The 21,860-nt window shown below is 41.8% G+C and overlaps 2 protein-coding genes and 1 pseudogene across 6 annotated transcripts in view; all 3 read left to right on the top strand.

The window, feature by feature from the left end:
* The window catches only part of BSCL2 (BSCL2 lipid droplet biogenesis associated, seipin), a 32,832-nt gene extending 23,564 nt beyond the window's left edge, over positions 1-9,268 (top strand). For 3 of the 5 annotated variants that reach the window (XM_089482842.1, XM_089482844.1, XM_089482845.1), the window contains 5 exons: positions 767-908; positions 2,081-2,156; positions 2,382-2,462; positions 3,721-3,801; positions 5,827-6,561. In XM_089482842.1, coding sequence (XP_089338968.1) covers positions 767-908; positions 2,081-2,156; positions 2,382-2,462; positions 3,721-3,801; positions 5,827-5,987 — 541 coding nt within the window. In that variant the 3' untranslated portion in view covers positions 5,988-6,561. Of the gene's footprint in view, positions 1-766; positions 909-2,080; positions 2,157-2,381; positions 2,463-3,720; positions 3,802-5,826; positions 7,417-9,133 lie in introns of those variants that run through there. The other 2 variants (XR_016272104.1, XR_016272103.1) reach the window with 2 other exon arrangements.
* LRRN4CL (LRRN4 C-terminal like) lies at positions 9,216-20,674 on the top strand. The gene is made up of 3 exons (XM_089482846.1): positions 9,216-9,298; positions 11,760-11,891; positions 17,783-20,674. The coding sequence occupies exons 1-3, from the start codon at positions 9,286-9,288 to the stop codon at positions 18,640-18,642; spliced, it is 1,005 nt and encodes a 334-aa protein (XP_089338972.1). The 5' UTR covers positions 9,216-9,285; the 3' UTR covers positions 18,643-20,674.
* LOC149301979 (U2 spliceosomal RNA) lies at positions 20,306-20,473 on the top strand (annotated as a pseudogene).
* Positions 20,675-21,860: the final 1,186 nt, after the last annotated feature.

Here is a 21,860-nt window from a genome sequence, read left to right as displayed (position 1 = left end):
ACTGTACTTTTACTGACTGGCAGTCATGTAATCATCTTAACTGGAGATATCAGGAGTTGAACCTGATGCTTCTTACATGGAAAACATGTGGTTATCCACCCACCCACAGTACATTCTCTTGTCTCCTCTGTAACTAGCAGGGTAGGGGAACCATGCTTCTATTACATGAACTTACACATGAATAGTGGCATAATAGTAGCATAACAGGACTGCAAACACAAAGTGCAGTTCTCTTTGAATGAGTTAAATATTTATTTATTAAATATATGCTGCTTTTCTCCTATCATGGGATTCAAGCCAGTGTACAGCCTCTAAAAACATACTACAGTTTAAAACATTCTTAATACAAAAGTTAAAGTCCAGTTAAACTAAATTTGATGTTAAAAACACAAATTAAAAACAGGATAAAAACATTAAACCATCATTACAACAGAATGAAATAACAAACAATACATTCCCCAATAAAGGTTCTGTCACTGCAGCATACTAAAAACCATCCTAGATGTTTGCCCATTATCCCTGACAGTATGGCCAGCATGAGATTTTGTAGTCCATTCAACATTTAGCAGTCTGAGTCATTATGTCCACTTGGCAGTAGCTTCCCAAAACTTCAGCTGGCAAGAGGTCTTTCTCATCTCTTATTCCAGGAGGTATACTGCTGTCAACAGAAGTGATCAGAGTTGTTAAGAGGGATAATTGCAAAGCACACTAAGGAACAAAATGTCAAAAGAGAGGGTCTTTACCCTTCCTGGTCTCTCTCCCATAGGTATCTGCTCTACAACTTCCCCATGACGTCTGCCATTTTGGGGGTTGCTAGCAATTTCACTTTCCTGAGTGTCATCGTCCTCTTCAGCTATCTGCAGTGGATCTGGGGCAGCATGTGGCCCAGAGAGTCTCTTACTGTGCAGGTTTGAGATGGGACATGGGTGGGTCATTAAAACTGCTTATGGTGCCTTCCTCATGAATCAGAGTGGGCCACTGCAGAAGATTTCCTTTTTACTGCACATTCTGGAGCAGAGTCTGGAAGTCCATCATGGTCTGCATAGAATCATAGAATTGGAAGGGACCAACCCCTCTGTGAAAATTATCTCTTTTCTAATGTTCATGATTTCCGCTACTTCCAAAGTATATTGTGATGAGCTGAAAAAGCCCACAGGTGGATTGTGTGGGGAGAGTCTTCCGTTGATTTTAAGACAGACGGGCAACCTAAGGCCCCAAACAGTCCTCAGTTTGATTTCAAAACTCTCTCCAAATGATAAATTCAGGTTTTTGCAAGAACAGCCTGTCCTTTCCAAACCATCCTGTGGGAGAAAGAATTAGCTCACCTTTTCTGACCCCATCCACTGCTGATTTTAACCATGTCCATTGCCAGTATGCAGGCCTGGATAAATCATCCAACTCTGTAAAAAGAGTTGCTCACCCCTGGATTACCCATGCAACAGTAATTTAATCCATTTGGCTCATCCTCCCTGTGGTTCATCAATCCTATTGTTAGTACTGATTAGAGCCACTGAATTAATGAGGTTTATTTATGTTTTAACTCACTATTCAACAGTTGATTCACTGGTTCTACTCTACTTTGGACTAACTGGTGAGATTCTGGCTCCTGTGTCCACCAACGTGCCATTAAAAATAAAATTAAATCTGTAATTGTCAGTGTGGTTGTTAATGACTAGGACAGGGACAAGATGCCATGAATCTCATAAGGTGAGTTTGGGCCAGTCACATGCTCTCCCTCAACCTACTTTTTGTTTGGAGGATAATATGGATAAGAAAGAGCAAAATATCTCTTCTCGAGCATTTTTTAATAAAGTTGGATATATAATGTAATAAAGTGAAATGCCCTCAAATTAAAATGTGAGGAACCATACACCTTTATCCTGTACTTCTTCACAGCCAGCGTGTCAAATGAGCCAGAGAGCCACAGATCCCCCCCACCCCCCACAAATCTATTCCTTTCTCTCCATTCTGTTTTCCCAAAAGAGTGACTAGGTTATATCTGAAATGAATATTGCAAGTGGAATAGATAAGTATATACTTATTTGCTAAATTGTTTTCTCTTGTTTCCAATTTTTCATAGTTGTCTCTCCGGGAAAAATCTGAATCCCTACAACCGACTGAAGATGTTTGCCGGCGGGTTATGCTGTCTAAAGAAGGTAATGTGGACATGGGATCAATGATGGCAGTGGGGTTTCTGGTATGGCAGGGATAGAGAACATGCAGCCTCTAGATGATGTTGGATTACAGCCCTCATCAATGCTGGCCAGTGGCGATGACAGGAGTTGCAGTCCAACATCTGGAAGGCTGGACATTCCCCATGCCTTGTGACGCCTTTCAAAGTGGAAATGTGATTTTCAATAGCTAGTTTTTCTCTCCCATAGACTTTCGGGAAGAAGAGGCAATTACCCCACCACAGACAGAGGATTTGGGGGCTACTGAAGGAGAAGAGCTATTGAAATCAGGTTTCCTTTCATTTTTGTCTTTGGGCAATTCTCATGTCCCAGCCACTTAGAAACATTATACTTAATTAGGTCAGATTGAAGGATGCTGACAGTGTCTTTCAGAGCTTGGAAATGTTACTTCTTTAGACTGTTCTCCAGCAAGGTTACACTCCATAAAAAAACTTCTCTTGTTTTCTAACCAAATGATTTGCAGGTATCCCCACAATCAGAGTACAGAAGTCCTGGTGGCGCAGTGGTTAAATGCCTGTACTGCAGCCATTCACTCAAAACCACAAGGTTGCGAGTTCAAGACCAGCAAAAGGGCCCAAGCTCGACTCAGGCTTGCATCCTTCTGAGGTCGCTAAAATGAGTACCCAGACTGTTGGGGGCAAATTAGCTTACTTGCTAATTAGCTTACTTGCTGTTCACCGCTATGATCTTTGGAATAGCGGTATATAAATAAAACAAATTATTATTATTATTATTATTATTATGTTCATTTTCATCATGTTTGATTCAGGGGTAGGCTGCATCTGAACATGGAGTGTCCATTTCAAACAAGGAGACTTCACTTCCCATAGCTAGAATTTCCATGAACTTGTCCTAATTTCAGGCATAGGCCATGTTCAATCTCTGGTTTACGTACAAACAGTGCTTTTGCAACCTCCTCATGAGAAATTCAGTCACTGTGACAAACCACGACTTGAAAATTCGTGACAGATTTTACCCACTTTTAAAGAAATCTCTAGATTTATGGTTTTCATATTTTTCTACCCCCATTTGGTCTCAATTAATTTTTATTAAGCATGCACAGTGCAAAAAGAAGCACCACCTTGTGAAAAATTTAAACATGGCTGCTGGAAAGGTTCCCTTTATATCTTTTTAAGACTGCACCAGCAATTCATTATAAAATTGCAGCCCTTCAGCTATGTACCTATTAGCCCTTTCAATTCTCTGGCCCTGGTCAAAATGACCACCATCTTTGTTAAGGGCAGAATCAAGTAAAGACACAGTTTTCCAAGAATTCCCTAAATGGAATTGATAAACCACGAACAGCCTCTCTGTTCTAGATCTTATTTTGGAAGCGAGAGAAAGAAAAAAATATTAGGGTGTATCCTCTCAAAGCAATCAAATAACTAGATGTATTTGTGTACTAGATGTTTGGCAGTGATTCCTTGCCACTCCTTCCTCGTCATTCCGTTTTATAGCACAGTTTCTGGCCATAAGCCATTCGTTCTCACTCACTCTCTCTCTCTCATCACTTTTTGCTTTCATGTAGCTATGATAACAGATCAAAAGAGCAACCTTCCAGAACCTTATTCAGGAACAAACTCCAGCCTGGACAAGGAGGTGAATGATGGTAAGTGGTATTTTCACTCAAGGCATTTTCACTGATTTTTAGATAAGTGTTTGAGTACAGAACATTGTATTTTTTTCTTTGGAATTATTGCTGGCAAAAGCCCATTTCACAATAAATGTTTATTTTCTTGAATTTGGCTATATGGGTCAGTGCCACATGTGAATTGAAAAACAATTTTAAGAAGGTTCATTATTTAACGATTCCAGAACCTTTAGTATTATGGAACAAAAACAATGACATACATTGTCTGCAGATTGACAGGAAATGGTATGTTTCCCTTAAGAGGGAAAACTCAAGTTCTGGCAAGTTTCTTAGCTCTTCACTTTAGAGATTGAACTGCAAATCTGGAAGCTTGTGGTTTGGATCTCATCTGTTGTCACAATCTGAAAGGGTCTTACTCCAGGCTGGAGAACATATGCTACTTCAGATGCTGTTGGACTACAATTTCTCTCACCTCTAGGCATTATAACCATTGAAAGTTGCATTCTAACAACATCCAGATTGCCATACATTCCCCACTCCTTCCTAAGCAAATAACCCTCTACTGGATGACAGAAATATGGTAACTACCATATGCTAAGTTAGATCTTTACTTCCTCTAACTCAGGTTTATCTATATCAGTAGTTCTTAACCTTTTCCTTACCAGGCAACCCCTTTAAATATATTGTGTTGGCATGGATCCCTTCCTGGAAATACTTAAGATTTAAAACAACAGCAACAACAACAATAATATCTGAACATGGAACCATTAACAATTACACCATCCATTAATCTTTCCCTCAGAGGCATTGGAGGGGGAGGGAAGACGTTTCTCCTTCTTCTTTCTGTCAGTTTGCTGCTGGAGTGGATTGAATGGCAGTGTGTAGGCCCAGTGCACCAGCCTTTGCTTTGGCTTCTGTCACGTGGCTGCTTTACTCCAGGGAGGAGATGGACTGAGCAACTGAATGGCCACATGACAGGAACCAAGAGAAAGGCTGACGACCTGGGCCTGTGTGTTCAACCTATTCTCTGAGGCTGGAATGGATTGAACTCTGCTCCCCAGGGGCAAGGGATCACGAAGCACTGTCTAAAAGGGACTTGTGCACGTGAAAGTCAATAGCTACTCTTCCAGATTCTGTCATATCCTTCAGAATCTTTTGATGGGATCTGAAATGAACTGGGAAGTAGAAAATAGGTGGAGTGGGAGGATTTGAGGTCTGATGGAATCAGCCTTGGAATGAGGCAGACACATTGTGGTGCCAAAGCATGGAAGGGGGTGGTATGAGGCTATTGGCGAGAAGGGAGATGGAGAAGAGGAGGAGTGAGGAGGATACAGGATGGGCAGCTGGTAGCAGAGAGCTGCGTTGTGTGTAAGTGCCCTGGTTAACTTAGAATAGGTTAGTATTTGTTGACATAAGACTTTGCTTGCTTGCTTTCCTACTAGTCCACACTTTCTTTCTCTCTCTCTCTCTCTTTCTGTCTTTTTTTCTTTTTTCCATGCCTCCCTCACTCCCTCCTGATGAAGAAGGCCAAAAGGAGGGGGGAATTAAATGTTTCTGATAGACAACTGGATTGCTCCTGGCTGGAAAGGAAGAGAGGGAGAGGGAAAAGAGAAGGGCAAAGGCTGGATGGATGGCTGTCAGCTCCGCTGTCTCTCAGCTGATCGGCCTGCCTCCACCCTGCAGCATAGCGGCCACATGACAGGCAGCATTTGGGCCCAGCCAACCTTTGCCTTGGCTCCTGACAAGTGGTCACTCTGTTGCGAGGACAAGGTGGGCTGAGCAGCCTTCATGGACAACCTGTAAAAACATTGCAGCCTCCTGAGAGTACCTGGCCCACAGGTGAAGAACTGACCGCAGCTCTCAAGAGTTTTCCCAGCCTTGTCTGCAGATAGATCCTGGGACCTCCTGTGTACAAGCAGGTGCTGAAAAGACAATCTGACCTTCAGTGTCACTTTTTGTTGTGTCATTTGCAGTATTAGGGTCGTACTGTCCTCTCTTATTCCAGTACATTACTGTAACTATTTATTTATTGTCTGTATACAGATACCGAATTTGAGTCTGTGGATGATTCTTCACTGCTCACTGAAGCCAATTTCCCAATGCCTTCCTTGAAAGGAGACCCCTCAAGTCTTCTGCCTCCAGGAGCCACATCTCTTACACCAGGCTTGGAGATCCGTCAGAGAAATATCTGCTCAAGTTCCTGATGGGTTCAGATTGCTGTTGAACCGACCTTTCCTTGGTCTTGGCACTCCTTATAGTATATGCAAACCAGAAGCCTTGCTCTCCCAGGGAAAGCATTTGCTCTCATCTTGTGTTCACATTCAGACTCCTGTTCCCCACCTGCTAACCAAAAAATAAAAGTATACTTGTTAGCAATTATTTTCCAGTATGTTATAGAGACTGTAGGAACTAGAGTTAAGATAGTTTATAACCATGACTATGGTATCTTGAAGATATGTGATTTCATTGTGGCAGGTAGTCCCTCAAATTTGCAAATGTATTATTCTGCCATTGTGTCTGTAGTTGAGGTGGCCAACTTACCTCATGGTGGCCAACATTCTAGTGACAGGTTGCTCCCTATGTAGCTAGGCTAGTCCTCAGACAGCAGGCATGGAGTTAACAATGGCACTGTGAAGCATTTGTAGCCTTATCAACTTGGTGGAACCTGTTTCAAAGGTGGAATTCTGAGGTAAAAATATGTGTTAAAATCACAGAACACTAATAGACTTAATAATGGGCACCAGTAAACAGGATATAGATATATAATGTTTTTAGCAGCATTCAATTAACAAATACTAATTTATAAAGGATAATATACTAAAAGCACACTTTTATCCTCCACAGTAGTATTTGAAAAAATGTCTTTAAGTTACTGAATGCACAGTCCTCCACATTGATATATGGATGCCAAATGTGTCTGACGTGGGTTAATTTTGTTTGCATTATGCTTCTGTAATATGGGTTTATTTATTAGAACTTACTTCTGAAATCTTGGCATATGGAAATGTAACATAGGAAGGAGAATTTAGGCACCATCAGCTTTTGCTGGATAACATTTTAATCCCTTTTGCTTACAGTAATTGTAGTCTTTATGGACTCAGGATCATGTTTGTCCTGCCATGTGTTGACAGAGTACAGTAGTACTTTGTGGAGGACTACGTATAAGCTGCGTGATAAAATAATTATATAGGAGGCCGTCTTATACAGAGTCAAATCATGGCTGATTCAGCTGTCTGTTACCTGCTGACTACTAGCAGCTTTCCAGAGTCTTAGCATGTTTCTTATCACCTGCTACCTGTCACATTTGATGAGATGTCAATGATTGGCTTGGGGTCTTTTGCATGTAAAACTTGAGCATACAATCTACTTTTGCACGTCAGTTCTGAGAGGTGAAGCCCAGCATTGAAGGCCCAATCCATAACCAATGTACGTTTTATCTTATTGCTTCTCTGGCTCATGAGATCTCACCAGTTGCTACACAGAAGCGTTACAAAATGCTTTTTTGGAATTATATGGGCTATATTTTATACATAAATGAAATCTGAATTCTGCGTTCTGCTTTTTGCTGAAGAAGTATGGAACTGCAGCATGCATATGACTCCTGACAGTAGATTAAGTAATTTTGAGTAACAGGTAAGAGTCTTGTCTAACAAGGATTAGGTTATCACAGTACAGTTTGCCTGTTTAAAAGTAGTACTTTTGTGTTAAACTTGGATTTCTCTGGTGAGTAAGGAGAGCAGGGAATGAGAGAGCAGAATGGGGGATAGGGCAGTTTAACTTCATGCAAGTTTCTAAGATTTTGAAGATGTGTTCGGACTGCAGTTCTCATTAGCCCTAACTAGTATGGCCAATGGTGAAGAATGTTGGGAGCTTCAGTCCAAAAGGGACAATGCACTTTGCCTGCACTGCTATAACGTTTTAAACATAAGACATATTTTTAGCCCTCGTGGCTAATAGAACATGCTTGAAAATATCTTGACAAAGAGCCTGCTGAGATCTTCAGGGTCCTGCCCTAGGAAGAATCTTTTTCCTCCTCCTTGACTAGTAAATCAGAATAAATTATGCAAAATGAGAACAACTCTATTCTATTTGTCTAATTTGTGGAAGAGTACTAATTCCCCCGCTACCCAGACTTGGAAGAACAGTAACATGCTCTGATTTTGGGCTGGCGGTTGCTGCTTTTACAATTAATAGAATTTTTCTGAGAATCCTCATATAAAAAACAATCCCACCCAAGCTTGCTTGTTTTTCAGTCTAGCCAAGGACAGTGACCTTCCTGACCCTTGAGGGCTTATGCATGTTGTAACAGCTCAGAATAGCCCTTTTGTTGGTCCAGCTTGGTGTGATTTGTGAGTCTCTGTTGCTCTCTCTGTACCCACTATAAGAGTTTATCCCTCTTCTGCTGAAAGACACACACACACCACAGTGTTTTGTTTTGCAGCAACTGGCGATGAGCATAAGTCACATGTTTTTGTCATATTCCTATAATGTTTTGCTGGCATTCCAGCGTTCAATGATGAGGTGTGAGTAATTTTTTGTTTTGCTCAGCTTAAACTCCAGAACTCTCCAGTGTTTATGCATTCTCTACTGATTTGAAAACTCTGCATGGAGGGAGGGAAACACTACTTTTTAGCTCTTACAGTACAACTTAATTTTAAAGCTATGTTGCATGTTCCACCTCTTTGTGCCTAGTAAGTACATAACATCTAGCATCTTCTTTCCCACAAGTAGCTGCTCTCTGCTTCGATGAAGCCCACAAGCAAAGTTTGGTCGCAAACAGGTCTTGCTGGGTGTTATGTATTTTATTATCTTATGGAAGCTTTACAATATGACAAATACATTATTGTGTTGGGGTAACATTCCCAGGGCTAGCCACCCTGTTGGTGTGTTGTTAAAAGACAGAAATTTCTTAGTTATTTACTTTGTCATTCTTGTATTTTTAGTATCCTTGAGAAGTTGTTAGAGAACTTTCTGCCTCACGTGCCAAATCATTTGCTGCCTTTGTGTTATTTGGCATTGGTTTCGTCTCAGGCAGCAAGACATTCTTGGGCATTCTCCATTTATTTTAAAACCACTTTTCTTTTTGTGATTGTGGCTGGTTTCATTCCTTATCGGCTTCCCTCAAGCAGCTATGGAACTGTGTTTCTGCCCCTCAAACTGTATTTCAGAACATATATGAAATGTGTTGTATGAAACAGCACTTGCCTTGACACTGAAGAAAGCTTGAGGCTGGGCCAAATCATTTTGCTGTCTGAAGCAAAAAACAAGATGGCATTCCTCAGCCGTATCTTGTAGAGAAGTGAACTAAACTTGCAATTTATTTATTATTATTTTATTTTAATACTGGCAGTGACACAAGAAACATGTTGAGTTGGAAATTTCAAGCATGAGGAAAAGAACAGCAAGCGGTGCAAGCAGCAAACTGCAAGAAGCAAAGCAGGGAGAGAATAGGAGAGATGAGAGAGCAGTGAGAAACAGTCAAGAAACAAGGATGAGTGCATTATGGAGACACAAGGTGAGAGAATAAAATGGAAGGGAAAGTGCTGTGAGGGAGGGAGGGGGAGGAAGGAGATGGAGGCCAGATCCACTCTGCAGAAATAATCCAGTTTGACACTGTTTTAACTGTCATGGCTCAGTGCCATGGAATTCTGGGAATGGTAGTTTTGTGAGACATTCCGCCTTCTCTGTCACAGAGCTCTGGTACCACTACAAACTACACTTCCAAAAATTCTAGAGCACTGGGTCCCCACGGTGTCAAACTGGATTATTTCCAAAGGGCAGACCCAGCCAAAAGGTAGCAGCAGTAGGGTGCAAGGAGAAAGTGAGGTAGTAAAACAGGCATGGTTTCCCACTGCTGTCTCAACACTCAGGGATTGAGGGTCCGTGCCACTTGTAAACTAATCTGGATTCTGTCTGGGGTCACCTCTATCAGCTGCTGGTGTGCAACTCAAGATGGAGTTAACATCAGCCTTCCAATTTCAGCATTCTTAAATATTGGAATCTCAGGATCTTTGCATGGCAAATGAGCAGACTCTTTGGTACTGTTTTAGGCTATTTATTATATGTAGATATATAGATATACAAACATTTACATTCCCCATAGGGAGAAACAGATGTGTCAATGTCTGGGCACTTCAGCTTCATTCCATTCCATTGCATATAAGGTATCACACGTTATGTTGCATCATGTGGCTTTCCAGATGTTCACTTTCATAAGGATTTTCTTAAGACTTAGTCTTTTAATCTCTTATAGAGATATTTCATAAAGGCTTTCACATGTACAGAGGTCTGTCCCTCGTATCATATTAATAACCATTTAACAATACAATTTAGCCAACTGTCCATTCAGATATACATTCTTATCTGTTTGAAGAACTATACATCTCTTAACAGGTTTCTGTGTGTACACTGGCATTCAAGCGTTCATCTCCTTGAACACTGTTAATATCTTAACAGCATCCATTACAATAAACCTGTTGATGGGCATCCATTTCTAGATATGTTTCTTTATTTTAGAATAACCTTAGCAATACCTGAAAAATATATCCATGGGTAGCCATCTTTGCCATACAACAAAGTAAAATAAAATCCAAAATCCCAAAAACAACAAAAAAGGAAGATGTGTCACACGGTGAGAAAAAGGGGTTGATGCATTATGTGTTTTATGCATTTTTGATTGTCCGACTATGGTAACTCTGTTTTGTGGACTTTTGGATATTACTGTACCTTATCAATACCAGTATATCAATATATTTGGCAGTTTGTTGGGGCAGTTATTTGTCTATAAATCAGGAACAATATGGTTTCATGTAGTGCAGGCTGCTGAAAGCAATCTGATTTTGGCTTTATCTTTGCCTATTTTTATTGAGCCTGAATAGTTTAATCAGCTGCTCCAAGGTGTCAAGGGGACCTCAGATGTATCAACAATCTTCTTCAATCAAAACAAAGATTATTATCGAGGACTAATCATCTAGTGTGCTATTTAGATAGTTCAAAGATATAGCCATGTTAGTCTGTGGAGTCAGTATGTTGAGAGATCTTGTAGCACCTTTGAGACTCACTGAAAGAAAAAAGTTGGCAGCATGAGCTTTTGTAGACTTGTCTATGAAATTAATCATGCACCTGAAGAAGTAGACTGAAGTCTACGAAAGCTCATGCTGCCAAATTCTTTCTTTCAGTTAGTCTCAAAGGTGCTAACAGATCGGTCTAGATACTATATAGAGAGGTTAGTCCTGATCAATCTACAGTACTGATGTCTTTACCTCTACCACTTGGCTAGGTATGTGGAGAGATCTTGTAGCACCTTTGAGACTAACTAAATGCCAAATATTAATTGCAATGTAAATATGGCAAGAAACACAGCTAACCAAGTGGTAGAATTCAAAGGTATAGCCATGTTAGTCTGTAGAATCAGTACGTAGAGAAATCTTGTAGCACCTTTAGGACTCACTGTAAGAAAGACATTGGCAGCATGAGCTTTCATAGACATAGTCTACTTCCTCAGATACATTTAGGAGGCATCTGAGGAAGTAGACTGAAGTCTAGGGAAGCTCACGCTGCAAATTTCTTTTTCTCCAGACTTCCCCAGCCAGTTTCTAAATGAAGAAGGCATTCACTTTCACAGGTCTAATTGCCTGAATTAGTTCTTATGCTATATCAATGCTATGAAATTCTGGAAAACCTTTATAGTTTGTTGTGTCACTTAAAGCAGTGTCAAACTGGATTATTTCTGCAGTACGGATGCAGCCTAGGTCTCAGAACCTTCTGATTGGAGATACTGTGAACTATAGATGTATGCCCCCAACTTCTTCATTCCATTTATCTTATCAGGTTCCCTTTTTGCATTTAAGCCATCTGTTTTCTAAAAGACCTACAAAGGTGCTGGCTAGGCATAATAAGCACCGCCTGTTCTGCTTGACTGCCAAAAATGATTCTACCAAATATCCATTTTCCATGGAGACCTCTTTCTTGAACAGAGCTAAACCACTCCTTGCCAACCGAACACTTAAATGAAGTTCTGAGAAGGGCTTTGAGCAAGCTGTTTCCAAAAAGCAAAGAGAACGTTTCTTCATTCGTAATGACATGGCGTTCATTGGAATTTCCCTCTGGTATGTAAGCAAAACTTAAGCCTAAAATCTGTGACTGACTAGATGTTTCAGATTCATACTCATCCAAAGCCATTCTTCCCCCCAAAATCGGCTTTTATACAGGAATGCACAAGGCTGCTGAGTCAGAAACCAGTGATCATGACTGGGCACAAATTTCAGTAATCAGATTTGTAGAATACAAATATTCTAGTTGAACTGTATGCCCCACTTCCTTCCTTCAGAAATTACTTAATGTTCCTGCCGGTTTGAGTCAATCCTCCCAAGCCCAACCCTCATATTTTGGCAATGTCGATTAAGAAAGCTTGTTTTAATTATGCTTTCCTTTAAGAAAAATGGTACATTCTTTCTCAAGCGCTGAATTTTTAAAATGAGGGACAAGACTCTTGGTGAGGAGCTGGATCAGCTGGGAATAAAGTAATTTATAATATGGGTCATGGCATTTTTATTTAATTTTGTCAAAAAGCTATGGCTTGTGTTAAGTAACAAGGAGATAATCTTTAGAAGGATCTCAAAGCAGCTGAAGACATACTTTTCATTGCTAAAATTGTCAGTTCAAATGGCTTGTCTGGTAGCCCTGTTTATTCACTAACCATATAACTGTAGCTGATAAGTAGATTGAGGATGGGGCAAGGGGGTGCCCTGCCCATTCCATTGGCAGAAACAAAGTGGGCATGTGGCTGATGTTTACTTACCTCATTAGAACACATACTAAAATTGTTGTCGTGTGCCTTCAAGTCGTTGCCGACTTAAGGCAAATGTATCTTGGGGTTTTCTTGGCAAGATTTGTTCAGAGGAGGTTTGCCATTGCCTTCCCCTGAGGCTGAGAGCGTGTGACTTGCCCAAGCTCTCCCAGTGGGTTTCATTGCCGAGCTAGGAATCGAACCCTGGTCTCCAGAGTTTTAGTCCAATGCTCAAATCACTACGTCAAGCTGGCTGTCACGTGCTAAACAACATAAACCTAAAACACACAAAAGACATTGCACAACAGCTTTAAAAGTTAATAAAATGAAACCACAATCACTTTCTGCTAACATTCCTAACTATCTGTGTACATACAATTAGCTCTCCCTATCCACAGATTATTTTATCCACAGATTCCACCATCTACAGCTTGACAATGTTCCATATATGTGTGTCTGTGTGTGTGTACACACACACCCACCCCTGGATTTTTGCCATTTTATATAAGGGATGCCATTTTACTATGCAACTGTATTTAATGGGACTTGACCATCTGCAGATTTTGGTATCCATGGGAGCGGTCCTGGAGCCAAACCCCAGCAGATAACAAAAGCCTACTTGAACATACATAAAAAGATGCATTTATTGAAATAAAATGACTTCCTAACCTCTGCTTGTTCGATATAATAGTTTGTTGTTGTTGTTGTGTGCCTTCACCTCATTTCCAACTTATGGCAATCCTAAGGTGAACCTATAATGAGGTTTTTTTGGCAAGTTTCTTCAGAGGGGGTTTGCCATTGATTTTCCCTTAGGCTGAGATAGTGTGACTCACCCAAGGTCACGTGGTGGGTTTCATAGTTGAGATGGAATTCAAACCTTGATCTCCCAGTGTCCTAGTCCAACACTCAAACCACAACACCACTCTGGCTCTCTTGTAATTGTGAGAACTACTTTATTTCCTTTCATTTGTACTTGTATTCTGTTGAAATTCTGTTTTATTGTTCTTTTGCTATTCTTTTCTGTCTTTTATCCATTTCTACAGTGATTTTTTTTTTACCTTGACCTTTTCCTCTTGATGTATGTTTTGATTAGTCAATCAAGTCTGACCATTCTTGCTGGCATTTCTCAATTGATCAATTTTTGATCAATCATGTTAATTTATCTGTTTTAATGTAATCATACATTTCTGGTAATCATTCTCTTTCTTGTTGTTGCATGCCTTCATTTCTGACTGATGGCTGCCCTAAGGAGAAACGTGGACTGAATTTTATTGCCATATGGAAACAGTAAAGGGTCCTCCTCTGCACATGAGACAGGAGTCTACTTTCACCCTGTGCAAAGGGCAAAGGATAGAGGGCTACTGTCTCTGAAGCACCCTGCATATGCCATCTCACTTGGTTGCCTTGTCTTTTCTCTAAAGGTAGAGCCAGCCCTGGGCAATAGTGGGGAGGGTATAGCTCTGGGCCCGTACAGATAGGCCAAAATAAAGCTGCTTTGGGACACTTTGGAGGCATGCTGTTTAAATGATGCATGCATCCTAAGAGGCTAGAAGCCATGCTCCAGTCCTAAGGACTAGAGCACAGCTTTGGCATGGCTTCTGGCCTCTTCAGATGGGTGTTTAATTTAAACAGCATACCTCCAAAGTGACTCAAAGCAGCTTTATTTCTGTACGGGCCCTTTGTGAAGTTGTTTTTTGGCTACACTTTACTGTCCAAGCTGGCTTGAGGAATATGACAGCTGTTGTTGTGTGCCTTCAAGTTGTTATCATGGGGGTTTCTTGGCAAGATTTGTTCAGAGGAGGTTTGCCACTGCCTTCCCCTGAGGATATGAGAGTGTGACTTGCCCATAGTTACCCAGTGGGTTTCATGGCCAAGCTGAGGGTCAAACCCTGGCCTCCAGAGTCATGGTCCAACACTCAAAACATTACACCCTGAGCTGTAGTCCAAAAAGAAAGAAAGAAAGTTCTTTTCTAACATCTGAAGGTAGCCATCTTATCTACTTTCTGGCTCTTGGCTGCCTTTATTGTCTCAGTTGTTGACCTCAAGTTCTTTATCTGTAAAATGGGGATAACAATATCAGAGTGGTAGGGTAAAGGATCATGAGGTGACCTCCCTTTGTAATTAAGAAAGAATTGTACAATTTACGTTCTTCTTGGAGCCCATTCACACTGTAGAAATAATCTGGTTCGACACCACTTTAACTCCCCTGGCTCAATGCTGTGGAATTCTGGAAAAGGTAGTTTGTTGTGGCACCAGCTACAATTCCCAGAATTCCCTAGCTTTGAGCCAGGGCAGTTAAAGTGATATCCAACTGGATTATTTCTGCGGTGTGGGTGCAGCACCTTAGACCCACTTTGGATGGAAGGCTACCCATTCCTGAGTGATTCTGTAATGCATATCTAAGACCTGGATGAGTATAGCCAGTTCATAGACATTGGGTTGCTACCAGGAAAATGTTGTCTGCCTGTCTGTTTGCGATGAATATCATCTGTTTTGTCATCTGTCTAGGGATAATCCTTTACTCTTGGATTTGGAACAGGTCCGCACCCTCTTTCTGGATTTTTCCGCTCCCCAGATCCTCTCTCTCATGGGCAAAGCTTGTTTCTTGAAATGGATATATGGCTGAGCAGGATGTGAGCAATCTTCAGGCTTATTTTTTTGCAGACACCTGAACTGGGAGGGTCTGCCCAGGGCAGCCGCAGTCGTTTCCACATCCCTGGCTTTGCTCTTCGTACCGGCTGGGTCTAGTTGTAAATGGAAAGGGGGGAGGTAGAGTTTGTAGAGGGGGAGGATGAGGTCATGCTATGAGTAGGAAGGATATAAACGTTCCTCGGCAGAAACACAAGAGCTAACTGTGTGTCAGTTCCCCGCCAGGCAAGTGTAAGAAGAACGTTTCTCACCATTTCCATGGATCACAAGACCACCTCCCTTGGAAAGCCAAACAGACTCCCAGCTCAGAGGCAACAACAACAACCAGATAGGCACAGGCCCACCTTGATTCAGGCAACTCCTGTTTCTCCGCTACATCTCACTGGTTTTGGTTCCTGGACCCAGTTAACCCAGATGACAAAACCATCTTTCTTCAGGCAAGAGGTCTGCTGCCTTCCTTCTTGGTTTATTGTCTTCTTCTCAACTGCCACATTTTTGGTCCAGGAGATTCTTCACTGACATTGCTATTGCCTGACAACCAAGTGCTGACTTTCCCATCTACACTCCAGGTGAGTGAAGACAATACTGACTCTCTGCAAAGGGAATGAACTGGCTTGGGCAGCAAATATTGAGAGACAGCTTCTCAGGTTGTTCCTCCTGAGACACCCCTAATCTTTCTCCTCTTGGAGACAGAAATGGATTGCTGACCTCCAACTTAGCCCCACTGCCTTCAGGTGTGATGAAGGGTCCTATCACATTGCTGGTACTGATATAAGCTTTAATAGTCAGCTTATTCAGCTTTTGTTCAGTTGTCCACCTGCTACAGCCCTGAGACAGTAATTCTTTACTTGCTCTTTTGTTGATTTTGTTGTTGTTGGGTCTTCAAGTCTTTTCCGACTTATGGTGACCCTAAAGTGAATTTATCACAGGGTTTTCTTGGCAAGATTTGTTCAGAGAAGGTTTGTCAGTGCCTTCCCCTGGAACTGAAAGAGTATGACTTGCCCACACTAACCCAGTGAGTTTCATGGCTGAGCTGGGAATCCAACCCTTATCTCCAGAGTCATTGTCCCAACATTCAAACCACTATGCTACACTTGAACCTTTAAAAAAAACAAACCCTCACCTCTGGCCTCAAAACTTATTTAACTTTTAAATATATGTTAAGGTCATTGTGGTGTCAAAATGGAGCCATATGCATGCCAGAACTGATGGCTAATGAATTCCAAAAGTTTTCCCCACTAGCGAAACAATCTGATAATTCCTTGCCTAAGAAAACCCTGTGGAATTGATGGGATTGCCATAGTTCAATAGGTAACTTGAAGACACATCCATAGACACAAAGCGCTGTCAGATATTTTAAGGCTTTGGGCTTAATAATATTTAGTAAAAAGTGATGTGTATTTCCCCTACTAACTGTGGTAAGTAAAACCTGCTTCGTTTTGGGCTCCCCCTCCTGCTATGCCCCAAAATCCTGCTCTGATATCACTGTCAGATTCCCATACACAGAAAGAGTGAGTGTGATGTGGTGGTTTGAGCACTGGACTATGCCTCTAGACACCAGGGTTCGAATCCCCACTTAGCCATGGAAACCCATTGGGTGACCTTAAGCAAGTCACACACTCTCAGACTCAGAGAAAAGGAAATCTAAACAAATCTTGCCAAGAAAACCCTGTGATAGGGTCACCGCAAGACTTGAAGGCCCACAACAGACAAAGTAAGATGACACTTGCCTAGTTTGCATCTGCATGTCATTTTTCCTGTGCTAATGTCTGTCTCTCATTTTGGTATGTCACTATATTTCCATTGGAAGGAAAATGGCTAAAGGAGAGATAAGCCGGAGAAATACACAAAAGTTATGCCTTTTCTGTCTTAGTATCATCTGCTGACTAGCAGCAGTTGGCCAGGGTCTCAAGCAGGGTCTCAAACATTCCTATCTGCTACCTGTTTCTTTTTTAAGTGGAAATAGATAGGGATTCAATCTGGTGGCTACACGAAGCATGTGCCACTTAACTATGGTTCTTTCCCTAAAAGAGCAGCAATCTGCCTTCACGCTTCTCCTGCAGTACCCAAATAAGTGGCTGCAGTTCTGAACAACCAACTTGTAAGCCCATGACAATATTCTCATCAGTGTCCTGGAGCAAACATAAAGTGGTTTTGTTGTACTTGAGCTTTCAATCACAGAAAAAATATGTACAGTATGACAGTTTTGGCCACCATCCATGAATATAAACAAGCCTTTAGGCATACTTTAATGGTATTTGCCCACATCCTTCCTTATACCTATCTATCCTTCCCTTTGTTCATTAGTTTTTCCAATTACTGGTATCTATTTCCAACTCCATGCTCTTTGGGGCATTTTCTGTGTTGGAGGACTGGGGAACCTGATGTTATCAGATGTTGCTGGATCACCATTTCCATCATGCCTGATCATTGACCATTGACCTGGACTGGTGGAATTGGAGGGGCTCAGGGTTCCCGCTTTTGATGTAAAGTGGCATTTGTACTGATACTTGGTTTTCTTTTTATTAATGAAATGTCTTTACTTCATCCCTCTGTTAATAGGAGTCATGTCCATCCCGGCATTTTTTCTGGTTGTGTCCTGGACCTTGACACTTTGCCCCCAGGGTTCACCAACCAGCCTGGGGCATCCCTTGCCCACTCCCCTGAAAGAGAATCACATCTTCCTGCCTGCCTCAGGGAGCAACATCCCAGTCATGAATAAAGAACAGACATCTCCACCTGCTCATATAAAGATGCCTCAGGACCATTCAGATGACGACTATTATGATTATGACAGCATTCTCACCATAGAGCCTCAGAGGCCTGATCGCCCACAGCTGCTGCCTCCCCGCTGCAACTACAACCATTGCCATCATCTTCAAGTTCCCTGCGTGGAACTGAGCAAAGTCAGCCAATGCATGTGCCCTGGAATCACAGACCCTACTGTAGCACCTGAGCCACCCCGTTTGCAGACAATCCATGTGAGCGAAGCTGGGGCCAGTGTGCACTGGTGTGCACCCTCTTCCACAGTGCAAGAATACCGCTTGTGGTACCGGCCAGTCAATGGGCCCTTCATCTCTGGGCCTGCCCTTAACAGCACTTTCCGCTTGGCAGCTGTTTCAGGTTTGTTGCCTGGCCAGGAATATCTGTTCTGTGTTGTTGCCTACAACCAGGCTGGTTCCAGCCCTACAGACGATGGCTTTCAGGAGCGTGGGCCCTGTCGTCTTGTCTGGACCCCTTCCCATCAGATATCATATGCCTATATCGCAGTGGGATTGGCTTGTACCCTCATTGTCGTGGTCATATCTATCTTAGTTTGGTATTTTTGCTACCACAAGAAGAAACGTGTTTACCATGGATCACTGCATAACATCCTGGATGGTGAGCCAGGTATCAGTGGGGTAGCCAACACCTCTTTCTGAAGTTGTGAAAGGTCCTCCAAAAGTCCTTTTTGTGGTCTTCTCTGTCATGTCCAGGATCTGGCTGGAAGCTCAAAAAGACCCATTTCACAAGGCTGGAAGATGAATATGAGTGTTGACATCTGCCACAAAGATGATATCTGTTTTGCTGAAGAATTATGAGTTATGATATTGATAACTGTTGGATACGCTCAGTTGGCCTAGAGATTTTCACAAAGCAGATACTAGTTCTGAGTCTGATTCAGCAACTCATACTTTCAGTGCTGGAGAATGAGTATATATCCACCCTATAATCTCTGGGGTTACTAGGGAGTACTCACAAGTCTGTGTATGGATGATTGAGCAGAGGTAGGCAACTGCCTCAAGCCACATATACTGAAAAGAATGTCTTTTTATGAATTGGTTTCACTGTTACTCATTCAGTGGTCAGCATAGTACTTGTAACAATACTTTCTGTGGAAGACAGATGGTTTCCTTCACTGCCTCTCTCATCAAGGCGTAAGTGAAGCCTATCAGAAAAACTGCTTTGCCTGCAGAACGTCCCAGGTCCAATCCCTGGCATCTTAAGATACGACCGAGAAAGACCACTGTTTGAAGGCTTGGAGCTTGGCCAGTTGATATAAATCATGCTGAACTCGTGCACCAGTGGTCTGACTTGGTATAAAGAAGCTCCATATGTTCTTATAAAGATGAAGAGTGTAATTCTGTGGGACAATACATGGTTGGAATGGAGAAGATTCCAGGTTCAGTTCCTGGCAAGGCCACCACCACCCAGTGGCTGAAAATGTAGAGAACCTCTGTCCATTAAAGTTGGCTGGGTTTTACTAACTGGCACCTTGCAAATATGTTGGGCTGTAATTCTCATAATCCTCAAGATAACAGTGCTAGGTCAATGCATTTAGATGTGTAGTCCATCACATATCTAGAAAGCACTATGTTGAGGAAGAGTGGCGTAGAAGATATCAACTAGATAAACCAGTCATCTAAATTGGAATAAGACAGTTTATGTATTTGTTTTGGAATGGGTGAGATTTAGAAGAATAGGGTGGGCTCATCCCAGCACCCACTAGATTCTTTTTCTCTTGAGCCTAGGCTAGACTTTTAAATTGTGCATTCAGCAATTTGGAACTAGCAATAATCATTTACATCATCCACAGGTGGCATCTCATAACTGACTATATGGATACAAATCTATGGAATAAGAGAATAAAACTCTGAACTGTAATTATGGGATAATTCCTTTTGTTGCTGTTTGTTTTCATTTCCCACCAAATCTTAATGAGTTACGGAAATAGGACAAACTCTTTTTTGGAGCACTGTATGTCAGCACAGGACAGGAATACAGTTTTTACTGGCATTTGGCCCAGGCAGGATTCACACAAGCCGCCAAGCTGTGTTCTGGAAAATTAGATGTTTTCCAGATGTGCACATGTTAGACGAAAGGGTGGAAATATCTGGAAACGAGTGCCCACCTCTGAATGTAGCCAAAGCAAAATGTAGTCAAAGGCCTCAGGGAAATATAAGAGGGAGAGAAGCAAGGGCACTTGTTTCTTTCTTTCCAATTATTAATTAATATTAATTACTGTTCTGTTCTGTGTCTCAAATACAGGTGAAGAGGAAAGATGCCAAGCTTGAGTCACTGCCATCTTCTCTCTTATATTCTTATATCGCTTCTCAGCCTTTTGGCTAAGATCAAGTGTAGCATGTGTAGTATAGTCTGTGTCAAACGTTTTGAAGCAAATGCTAATTTCACTTTTTCTCTGTAACAATCTCCCTGTAAGTTAAGGCAGCATTAACTCCATATTGCAGATTGGTGGAGGAAAAGCTAAAACTAGGGAATATGTACTCCAGGAAATAAGCCCTACTGAATTCAAAAGTCCCTACATCTGAGGAGGCATGTATAAGGTTGCACTGCAAACAGGTTGCCATATCCCACTTCCACAAATTTGCTTATTATGCAACTAGTATAATTATGCAAGTTACTCAAATTTGCATTATAATTATGCCAATTTAGAAAATTAATTGCTATTTTGTCCTTCCAACATGTTTCTGCTTTTGCACCATTTTTTTTTTACAGTTACATCTGATCTGAGAGAACTAGTAGAGAGAGAGAACAGCCTAAGGATGTAGACAGGATCCATGGAGAGGTGAGCACCCCATGTCCACTAGATCCTTGACTTTCTTGGTTCATTAAAAAAGCCAGAGGGGAGCAGGGCAGAGTCACCCAACAAGTATGGCTAGAGATGTGACGAAAGCTTGTTGCTGTTCATTAAACGTTTCTCAATGCTTGGCTCAAGTATTGACAAGCCCTGAAATTTGGCACCTGTTCATCTGAGTTGTGAGGAATTGCACATACTTCATTTGCAAAAGAAGTAAAGGGGCAGACGCTGCAGTTAGAAATTCAGTGTTCAGGACCTCTTTTCTTTTTCTTTTGCTTAAGAGTCAGCATGGTGTAGTGGTTTGAGCATTGGGCTATGACTCTGGAGAACAGGGTTCGATTTACTGCTCAGCCTGAAGAGTCTGTGACTATCCTCAAAGTTCAAGCCTTCTTTTCACATGGGCAACATTGCAAAGCATATGAACCACTGCACCAAGTCCTTGTCAATGAGGTCTTGTAACATCTCAGTTTCTTTAGGAATCATTGAATACTATTTTGATTTAGGCCATTTGCCCCCAGTTCAAGTTCAGTCGCATGGTCTGATTTGTGTTTGTGGCTGGGCAGTGTATTACTTTCCTTCTCAGTAAAAGTCTCCCCAAGCCTGCACACTCTCCTTTTCCCTATTTGTCTGGGGCTTCCCCAATAACCCCAACCCGTAACCACCACAGTGCTATGACAGCACAACACTGGGAGAAGGCTTACAGTTTTGATGACCTTCCCTCTGAGGCCAAGGGCTATATTCACTACATAGAGAATTACCTAGGGATGCCAGGTGAGCCAAGTAGTCCAAAGGTTCCACGAAACATGGATGCCACCATGTCCCTACATGCCTGTTTAATGGCTGCAGGTTCCTTTCCCCTCACGGACCAATTGAATTCAGGCCCAAAGAACTTTTTGGAAAAGTAAGCACATAGTCTTAACAACCTCAATCATCTTTTCACAACAAAACTGTTCCCAAGGTAGCCTCCCTAGCATCCACCTGAACCACAAAAGGCAGTGTGGGATCAAGGTGTTTATGGGCTAAGAACTGAGCAACCTCTTAAACTCAAATGCCTTCACTTGG

This window comes from Sceloporus occidentalis, unplaced genomic scaffold (assembly GCF_023333645.1).
Source record: "Sceloporus occidentalis isolate IW3139 unplaced genomic scaffold, rSceOcc1.0.p SCAF_20, whole genome shotgun sequence".
In the NCBI taxonomy this organism is placed as follows: Eukaryota; Metazoa; Chordata; class Lepidosauria; order Squamata; family Phrynosomatidae; genus Sceloporus; species Sceloporus occidentalis.
Note: the sequence above shows the minus strand (reverse complement) of the source record. Positions and strands in the feature narration are given on the sequence as shown.